General features: G+C 55.6%; 1 protein-coding gene across 1 annotated transcript; it reads right to left on the reverse strand.

Moving 5' to 3' along the window:
• Positions 1–673: 673 nt before the first annotated feature.
• On the reverse strand, positions 674–1,462 carry OLIG1 (oligodendrocyte transcription factor 1). The gene has a single exon (XM_062175382.1). The coding sequence runs from the start codon at positions 1,460–1,462 to the stop codon at positions 674–676; it is 789 nt and encodes a 262-aa protein (XP_062031366.1).
• Between the last annotated feature and the right edge of the window lie 9,036 nt (positions 1,463–10,498).

Consider the following 10,498-nt stretch of genomic DNA (forward strand, 5'->3'; position numbering starts at 1 on the left):
TGACAGGCCAATCTCCACTTCTAAGAGCCCAGGGTTTCGGGGCGAAGCCTCCCCGCAGCCACACACCCGCTTCTACCGAGACAGCGGGGCTCACCGCCGCTGCCCGCGCGCCCCCACGTCCCGCCGCGCGCGCCCCACCCGCCGCCCCGCTGCGCAAGGCCCCCCGGCTGCGGACGGTCGGTCCGGCCGCGGCACCCGGGGACGTCGGTGCCCACTGATGGCTGTGCTCGGTTGGTGAGAACGAGGGCACCTGTGGCCTCTGGGCCGGGAGCAGGAAAAGCCCCACAGCCGCCTCCGACCGCCTTAGACCAGGTGCTCCGATCCCGCGAGGTCAAGCACGGGGCTGGCCGCGCTGCACCCCCGGGGCAAGCCCAGGGCAACGCAGAGCCCTGAAATCCGCGGGAGCGCGCGCCTGCAGCGCCCGGGAGAGACGCGCCGGGCGCCCGCGGGGCGCGCTCACTGCCTGCCCAAAGCAGCTGGAATCGATCCAGAACCCCCAACGTCCGTTCGGGTCACTTGAACTTGCGGAGGGGGAAGAGGCGCCCGACAGTCCCTTCTTCTAGACGAAAAGGTTCGAAGCTCTCTCCCTGGTCGGCCCCAGGCTCCCTGGACTCAGGGCGCGGAGAAGGCGGGCGGCAGGAGCCCCGGCCGAGGTCGCGCCCGGGACCGGCCCTCACTTGGAGAACTGAGCAGGCACCGCCGCCAGGCTCAGGCCGGCGGGGACGAGGTGCGGGAACTTGCACACCGCGCAGGTGCATATGCCGGGGCCTCCCGCGCCGCCGCCGGGGAGCGCGAACTGGCCGCACGGCGGCTCGTCCAGCGCCAGCGACAGGTACTTGGCGGGGCGCAGCGCGTCCGGGGGTCCCACGGCGCCCGGCGCCAGCAGCACAGAGCCGGGCGCGGCGGCCAGCAAGGGCAGGCCGGCCAGCAGCAGGCGTGGCGCGGCGGGCCCGGCGCCCTCGCCCAGCGCGCGGCGCAGCTCCTGCAGCGAGCTACCGAGCAGCAGGATGTAGTTGCGGGCCAGCAGCAGCGTGGCGATCTTGGACAGCTTGCGGCCCGGCGCGCCCTGGCAGTGCGCCGCCGAGTAGGGCAGGATGACCTCGCGCAGCGCGTCCATGGCCAGGTTCAGGTCCTGCATGCGCTTCCGCTCGCGGCTGTTGATCTTGCGCCTTAGTTGCTGCTGCTGCTCCTCCTTGGCGTTCGCCCGGGCGCCCGCGGGAGCGCCGGATCCCAAACCCGTGCCTGGCGGCTCGGCCGGCGCCTCCGGCTTCTCGCGGGCAGCCTTGGGGAGGAGGGGGGCTGTCGTGGAGGAGGAGGAAGAAGAAGAGGAAGAGGAGGGCGGCTGCCGGTAGCCCACCAGCTCGTACAAGGAGGTCCCGGGCTGCGCGTCTCCGGACCGCTGCGGCCGCAGCATGGTCGCGGGGGCCGCGTTCACGCGCGCCTGGGAAACCGCATAGTACATTTGCGGGAGGTGGGGGCGGCCGAGCGCGCGCTCCAGGAACGCCCCGGGGTGGGCCCGTGGCAGGCCGCCCCTCCCCGCGGACCCGCGAGCGCGGAGCTAAGGCTGGAACCGCAGCCCGCGCCCGACCCCTTTAAACCCGGCTCGGGGAGCTGCGGGGCCGCGGCGGCGGGGCGCAGCCAATCGGGTGGCGCGGCCGAGCGCAGGCGCGCGTCCATTGGCCGCCTGCGCCTCGGCCGGCGGAGGTGCGGCCGGCGCGGCTCCGCGGGCTCGGGAGCGCCTGGCCCAGCGCCGGACGCGCCTGGGAGCGCGCTGGGGCGGCTTTGCGCTGGATGCGCGGTGTTCAAAGACTTTTTAGCTTTAGCGCGCTCCTCTCTGCCTCTACTTAAAGAAGAATAAAAGATGCATTTAAAACATTGTGGTCAAACATTCATCACAAAATTCCCACCTTGGTCAGCTTTAGGAGTACAGCCCAGTAGAGGTGTTGAAAACATCCACATAGTTGCACAGCTGAGCTCCAGAGCTGGGCATCTTACAAAACCGAAACCCGCAGCCCTTGCCTGGGCGCAGTGCCTCCCCGGCTCCTGGCAGCCACGGCCGGGGGTAGGCTCTGCGAATTACTCCCTTCTAGGCGCATCGAGCCAGCAGAGTGGTGCAGGGTTTGATTGTGGCAACCGGCCTACTTCGGTTAACGTAATGTCCTCCCGTGTTTGCAGTGTGCACCAACGCTTTCTTCCTTTTTATGGCTGAGTCCTCCGTTTTTATCTGCCGACCACATTTTGCTCCTGCGCTTATCTGTGCATGGGTACTTGGGATACTTCCGCCTTTTGGCTGATGTGAATGTGTTGCTGTGAGCGTGGGTGTAACATGCTTTTATTAAAAAAAAAATACTGCTAGATTCACAGAACTAAATCTCTGGGCTACATGGCTAGCAGCAATCGGGTGTTTACTTCTGCATCCCTCCTATTTAAAGGGTTTTAAGGACAATAAGCTTTTGGGGTTGGATTTCTCTCCTTTCCATAAAAAAAGGCATGTGTTCATTCTACCGGTGACTCAACTATTTTTAATGTGTGTGTGATGGAGAAAGAGATAGAGATGGAGAAAAGAGAGATCTCCGATTAGCTGCTTCCCTCCCCAAATGCCCACAACAAATGGGGCTGGGCCAGGGAGAAGCCAGGAGTTCAGAACTCAACCCACGTCTCTCACAAGGGTGGCAAGGATCCAACTACTTGAATCTCCCAGAGTGTGCGTTAGCAGGAAGCTTGAATGTGAAGCCGGGCCAGGACTCAACCCCTGGCATTCTGATACAGAGTGTGGGCGTCCCAAGTGATACCTCAACGTCCCAAGTGACACCTGCTCCAAATGTCCACCCACCCTGTGACTCAACTCTTGCTTAAGCACACCTCACTCTGAAATTGGCCTCTTATCAGAAACAAAACAGAACAGAACACCCACACACTCTTATCTGCTGAGGGTGGGGCTGAATTTTTCTCTTCCCCAAATAAAATTGCGTTACATGGTGTCTCTGGAAGTTTTCCAGCCCCGATACCAGCGTGGACTGCTGCGGCGTGTCCTTGGAGCGTGGCAAAATGTCCCAGGGAAGAGGGTCCTTTAAACATCTACACCCTGGGCCATCCAGTGAGGTGGCCATTAGCCACAATTGGATATCTAAAATAGTGAACATAAATGAAGTTCGCATGTAGCTCCCCGGTTGCTCTCGCATCACTGTAAGGGCGTAGCAGTTGCAGGCAGCTAGTGGTTTTCTGTTGGATGGCATTGATACAGAACATCTCCAGCATTGCAGGGAGTCAGACCGGAAATGCTGATTTGGAGAGCAACAGAAAGAAACGTGCTCATACCATCCGGTGTCCTTGGTGCAGGAAGAGGGAGCCATGGGAGGCCAGTGCGCCACAGAGCCTGAGCCCTGTCCCAGGAGCCCATGGATTGTGCTTGCTGCTTTCTGGGCTATTTTGCCCGGGTTTGCCCCATAGGCTCCCTCTGGCCTCTGCTTCCGATTTCCAGACCCGCCTGTAACATCCTGCCCCTGACTCGGGTTCGACTCCAACTCAATTTCTCCTGTAAGCCTGGCCGATTTCTCATCTTCCTCCTTGCATCCCGCTTAGCCAACCCGCCATAGCATTCCTACACAGCCTGCACCATGCGAAAGAGCTGCCGCCTCTGCCTTCTGCAGGGAGCTTGGGGGGCAGGGACCACCTGCTTATTTCTGCTTCCCCCCCAAGGCCCATAATGCTTTGCACCTCCCATATGCCCAGGGCACGCTGCAGGGGTAGGGGGTGGTATTTCAGGCTGGATCTGAAATCTCCACTAGCCCAAGGCTCATCCCTTGAAAAGTGCACACTCCCGCCAGCGCTCTCATCCAAGAATTTCCTGTAGGTCTTACTGAGTGGCAAGGGAGCTGACAGGACCCCCTGACCCTCAGAGAGGCATGGCTGACATGATGAGGGATTTCACTTAGGGAAAGAGGAGGGCATGGCAGGAAGGGACTAAGCCCCAGGCAGGACCCTACGAGGTAGAGAGAGAGAGACAAAGACAAGGAGCTAGCCTTGTACATTGTGAGCAGTGAAGCTCAGCACCCCAGTAATTACTTTACCTTTCGTGCAAGCCACCTGCTTTCCTAGCATTTGGACCCACACCTTTGCATGGGTTTTCACATGGCCGTGAGCCAGGTGTTTTGGATCCCTGCTGTTTCACAATAAACTAGAGACTCCCAGAGGCTGATGGATGGGCTGTGTGCCTTCAAGACAGGGGAGGCAGAATAGCCCCATCAGCAGCTGGCTTCTCCAATTCCCTCCAGCTGGGCAAGGTCTCCAAGGGGCCCAGGAGGGGAATGTGGGTGCAAGGGCTGAGGACTGCGTGGAAGGAGGGAGGGGCCGGCCTAGGCCTGGCCAGTGTTGATGAGTTGATGGGTTCCAGCCACGAGGCTGAAAAGAGGGGTCCCCAAGATTCTATTGCCATGAGCCCTGCAACAGCTCCCTCGGCAGGGCCCGCTGTCACTCTCAGGGACAACCTACTCTAGTTTCTTCCTCTGCCCACATTGCAGGCAGGGGCCCTAGGGCCTTCCCCTGCTAGTGGGAAAAGGAGATGAATGAGGAAGACAGATCCTAATGTCTAGGCCAGAGTTGCCTCGACTGGATCCTCCATGGTTCCCAGCCACAGGCAAGGGCACCCAGAAATCAAAGAGATGGAAACAGGGCTGGTGCCATAGCACAGGGGTTAAGCTGCAGCCTGCAGCTGTATGGGTACCGGTTTGTGTCCTGGCTGCTCGATTTCCGATCCAGCTCCCTGTTGATGCACCTGGGAAAGCAGCAGAGGATGGTCCGGGTCCGTGGGCCCTTGCACCCATGTGGGAGACCCAGAAGAATCTCCTGGCTTCAGTTGTTGCAGCCATTTGGGGAGTGAACCAGAGGATGGAAGATCTCTCTCTCTCTCTCTCTCTCTCTCTCTCTAACTCTGCCTTTCAACTAAATACATAAATCTTTTTTAAAAAGATAGATGAAACGTGCAAACTATTTTTCACTCCCCCAAAGCATCCCTTTACTGGGGGATGTCCCCCAAACCCCCCTTTAAACCTTGACTACATCTCATTTCCACCTTCTCAGAGGAGAGCAAACTGTGCCCCAGCCAAGAACACTGCCCGGTGGGCACACTGGTCCCCGTGCACCAGCGAGCTCTGCTGAGGGCCCCCCACGAGAGTTCCTGGCGGCCGTTCGGACCCAGCATGGGCGCAGGGTTTGGCTCTGTTGGAGCTGGCAACTTTGGACGGGCCCTTGTGCCAGGCCGGAGCTCCAGCGGTATGCAAAGTGTGACAGCTGGCAGGGGCCAGTGAGTCATTGTGGCCGCTGGCAGGGCCCCATGGCTGTCTCGAAGGGAGGCAGCTGCTGCGGCCTCCCACATTCAGGACATACTTGGGAAGCAACTTGCGTCCGCCATAACAACCACTCTTGTCTTTGCCTAGAGCGGCTTGGGTGTCTGTCTGTGTGTGTGTTGGTGGCTCCTTTCAAGCCAAGGAGGTGTGTGTGTGTCACTTCCTTTTCCTTAGTTAGAAGCTTAGTGTCTCCTGCCCCTGCCTCCAAGCCTGCTGCCCACCCTTGCTTTGGGTCAAGAAGTTGGAACCTTTGAAACGACAGACAATGGAGGACTCACAGCCGGGGTGACGGGTGAGTGTGTCTGGATGAGGCAGCATCCATGCCCTCTGTGAGCACAGGGCCAGGCCGTGCTGCTCAGAGCCCCTGAAGCTAGCTGGAGCTAAGCCCTGCCGTGGCATCCCGGGGTTCACCCCTGAACGTGCTACTGAGGTCCAACTTCTCTAGAAAGTGAAAATCAGTCCCTAGGTGTCCGAGTGGACAACACTGCTGTGAAAACTGCCAGCCATGTCCAGTGTCTGCCCCCCTCCCATCCACACAGGACCCTGCCCGGAACGCGAAAGGGAGGGAAGGAGTGGCAGAGGGGGATGAACCTTGACCTTCTTTCTGGATTTCTGCTTTCTGAGTAGAGGGGAGTAGGAGGAGAGAGAAGAAAGGGGATGAGGCCCGGGGTTACTGTTTGGTTGTTGTTCTTGTATGGAGAGGGGTTCCGTAGGACTCGGTCGCTTCTCGCTCACCTAGGGACCATCTGGCCAGAATCAAAGCTGTACTCAGGAATAGTTCAGGCTAAGTAAAGATTCCTGCTGGGAACATGGGAAGGGATATGAACTGGGTTCATTTGCAAAACAGAGCACAAGTTAGTGGGGTTGTAAGAGCTGATGGAGGGATTTGTGTGATTGAAAGTCTAGGCAGCCTCTGTTCCCAGCATGGACCGGGACTAGCGTGCTCTGTTCTGATGCTGGCACTAAAGAGGATCCCAGGTAGGCGCTGGTGTTGTGGTGTAGTGGGTGAAGCCATGGTACGGAAGTCAGGCTGAGCCCTGGCTGCTCCACCACCGGTCCAGCTCCCTGCTAACACACTCGGGAAAGCAGTAGAAGATGGCCCGAGTACCTGGGCTACTGCACCCACATGGGAGACGGGGATGGAGTTCCAGGCTCTCGGCTTCATCCTGGCCCAGCTCCAGCCTTTGTGGCCTTTTAGGGAGTGAACCAGTGGATGGAAGATCAATCTGTCTCTCTCTCCTCTCTCTTTCTCCTTCTCCCTAACTTTGCCTTTCAAATAAATCAATAAATCTTAAATTAAAAAAAAAAACCTGTTCAAATGTATAGGTTTGTTTCCAAAATATTATGGGGAGGCTTATTTTTTTCATAAGTATCATTTGAGTCTGATTTTAATGAAGTAATAAGGTTATTTCTGAGTCTAAATTTGTCCTATGATTGTGTGTGTGTGTGTGTGGAAGGAAAGTAAAAAGAAAGAAATTAGATGGCAGCTGGGTTTTTTGGGGGAATTGCTTGATTGAGCTTGACTGAGCTATTGATGACCTAACTCAGACAAATGGGCAATGCTTTCTTTCTTTTTTTTTTTTTTTCAAACTTATGGTTCAAAAAAAAAAAAAAAAGAGGCAGGAATTTTCACTACTTCTGTACTAATGTCCAAGACATCTCTAGGGCTCTATAAAAATGAGTTTTAATATGTCTCCCTGTATATCTGAAAAAGACCATTCTTCAGAGGAAGCTTCAAAAAACCATTGGGACGTACATTATACAGAGTAAAGCACATCTTTTTGTTTTAAAGAGAATCACAGATAGTTTTTGCCCCATCAAACTTAAAAGCAGACTGGAGGATTTTAGAGAAATGGGACATACTCAAGACGGACCTGGCCATAATAACTATGAATTAAAATATGCATTTTAGCACATCTAACTTGGTGTCTGGAGCATTGGTTTGGGGCAAAACAAAAATATTTTAAGAGCCTCCCTCAAGTTAGTAGCTGGGGCCAAACCTTCCAAAGGCTTACACTGATACAATAAAAAGAGACAATTTGCTTGGAAGGCTGTGGCTAATTTATAACACAATGTCCAATGTCATGGTTAGTTTTGTTGCAAAAATTTGGCAGTGGAGCCCGGAGTCTCCGGCGGGCTGAAAAGATGGGAGCGATTCTGGCTGCAGCATCTCTCGCTTGCTGGATGCCCCAAACGGTTGAAACAAGCCCTTTCACAGAGACGCGGGGCCAAGTGTGCTCAAAGGACTAAGGCGGAACAAAGGTGGCTGTGAAGTCATTTCCCTGTGCTGGGTCCAGCCATCCGGTTCCACTCTTTCCCCATTGAACGGGCAGAATGCAACAGGAAGAGCCGGCATGAAAGAGAACAAACAGGCCGATGTGTTTGCGGAGAGAATGGAGCGAGGCCGGGGCCCGAGCCGCTGAACTTCCATTCTGTTTTTCAGAAACGAGTGAATGATGAATTATAGAACCTGAAAGGTAATCAACTATGGGTCACTGAAGCGCTGAGGCCAAGAGCCTGAGACACCTGCAGAGGCAGAAGGTTCTGGAAGTCAGAGCAGGCCCCCAGTCGCCTGGGCAAGACCCCCTCCCCGAGGCACAGAGCGGGGACTGTTCACAAGCTCACCTGTTGTTTTCTGTTGGCTCCCGGTCTGGGTCTGACTCCAGATGAGACCACCAGGGAAAGAGCAGGACAGTGTGAAAACTGACCGGGAGCGGCTAAGGAGACGGGCGCTCCTCCTGCCTCTCCCAAGGGCGCTCTGACCTGGAAATGGTAACTCAGAGGGTGAGGACGCCCTGGGTCACACGTGCACATCTCTTCCGCTGCAATAACCCAACGTGTTCCTGCTCTGAGGCTCAGCCTTCCGATCCCAGGGCAGGGGATAAGAAACAGCTACACCCATTTGGGCCCCCATTTCCTGGTTTATAAAATAAGGAAGGGATCTTGTAAAGATCTTGTAAAGATGAGAAGGAATTTAAAGTAAGATCCCTGCCTGGAGCCTGGCGTGGAGCTCAGTAAAATGGTAACAGCACTAATACTCCTTGAGGATTCGCTGTTCTCCTAGGCGCTGCGCGAGGGGAAGACACACAGGTTCCAGTCTCCACTCAGCTTAAAGCAGCTTTGCGGTCTGTAATGACCAGCATGGGGTCTGAGAAGTGCATCGCGGTACGAACATCATAGAGGGTGACAGCCATGACGTCACAGGTGATGGACTCCTAGGGGACCCGGATACAGGTGTACTCTACTCTTGGCCAAAGCATTGGTACCATGTTTGACGGCATGATGGGGCTCCAAATAGTTCATGGGGGAAACAATGGAAGTAAAAGATGAATTTTGGTGTGAAATTTTTGAACTCTTCAGAGACAGCTTGGAAACTGAATGTTACAAGAATACAAGGCATGGATTTTGATTTTTTTTTTGCACCAAAACATAAATTTTCTTTTAATTCTTTTTTTTTTTTCATCAACAATTGAATGTCTGTCCGGGAATGTTTTGCCATGCCAAGGGTGTGATGTTTCTAGCGCCTTCTGTTCCTGCCCCCCAGGGCACGGAGGGTGCCCCCTCCCAACCCTACCCCCGGGACTGGCCACACTGAACCAAAGGCCAGCATTGACTTGCTATGGAGATTGTGCAGCTGTGAGCCCAGTGTGATCCTAGACACCACGGTGAGAGCGGTAGTGTAGGAAAGCACCCTGGCTTTGAATCCTGCCCCCTCACCTCTGAGCTGTGTGGCTTGGGACAGGACACACAGAAATGTGTCAGTGCCTCCGTTTTCCTCTATTTGCAACACAGGGATGAAAATAGTGCATGCCACAGAATCCTGTGGGAGTTGGGTGAGCTGCTGTCTCTGAGGACAATGCGTGGGTGCCGTGTTGGCCACTGTCACTGTTTTATCCACCTCTATGGTGGTTCATCTTGTCTCAGAACATTTGTGTTAAAGTCCCAGCTCCTGGTACAGGAATACAACTTGATGCAATTGGTTAATTACAGTTAATTGAGTTCAATAGGGTGTAGCCCTAATGTATATGACAAAATTTGGATACACACACACAGAGACTCCCATGTGGAGATAAAGGCAAATATTGGGGCAATGCTTTTACAAGTCAAGGAACCCCAAAGAGTGTGTCCAGCGACATAGGAGCCTGGGCAGAGGCCTGGGACAGATACTGTCTCGTGATCCTCTGAAGGACCCAGCCCTGCTGACAGCTTGGTCTTGGATTGGACTTGTGGGAGGGCAGGCTCTGCACTGAGCCCATTGGCACCCACACTTGGCTTTGCCACCTCCAGGTTAATGAACTGGGCAGGTTCTCAGCCTGCCTGTGCCTGAGTTAATCCAGCTGTAAAACAAAGCTCAACACTTCTGTTTGCACCTGCCTCCCAAGGACTCTTCGAAGCAAGGCTTAGATGGGTGTCTGGCTCACCTGGCTCTTCTGTGCTGCTTGTTTGATGGTTTCTGGGGGCCTGGAGGTCCCGTTCCCAGGGGCCTTATGAAAATGCAGATTCTGGTCCCATCGGTAAGAGCAGGGCCTGAGAATCTGCATTTCTAATCAGCTCCCAAATGTAGCCGATGCTGGGCCAGGAGAACATGTCCGGTGGTGAAAGCAAGCCAGCCTTGGGGATACAGAAGTCTTGGCCTTACCCAAATCCCTTGGGCATGAGGGTAATTGAGGGAGTGCTCACCACACTGAAGGAAGGAGTGATGTTGACTTCAGAGAGAAGGATGAGGAAATGGCCTGGGGCAGCCACCCTGCACGGCATTAGGGCTGCACGTTGGTAAGAGGGGGACACATACAGGAGGCTGAGCCTGTGTCCTGTGCCCTGGAAGGCGGGCATGGGCAGAGGAGGCGTGGAGGGTACGTGAGTCCTTGGAAGGGGCAGGGTGAAGAAGACACGCCCAGGGCACAGGGCTCTCCTTGTGCAGAGCCTCTGTCCAAGCTGTCGCCTGCCCAGCCTGTCGAATGGTTGGGGTCTCAGTGATGCCATGATCCCTTCTAGGGGTCTTCTGAGGCTGCCCAGGCTAACAGCAATCTCTCCCTGCCCCTCACTCCCTCTCTTCAGCATGGCCCTGAGCAGTGGCCCGTGTGGCTCTGTCGCTTACCTGCCTGCTCGTTTATATGTGGCTATCTCCTGCCCTAGAGGGCGGCCTCCATGGG

Source organism: Lepus europaeus, chromosome 2 (genome assembly GCF_033115175.1).
Source record: "Lepus europaeus isolate LE1 chromosome 2, mLepTim1.pri, whole genome shotgun sequence".
Taxonomy (NCBI): Eukaryota; Metazoa; Chordata; class Mammalia; order Lagomorpha; family Leporidae; genus Lepus; species Lepus europaeus.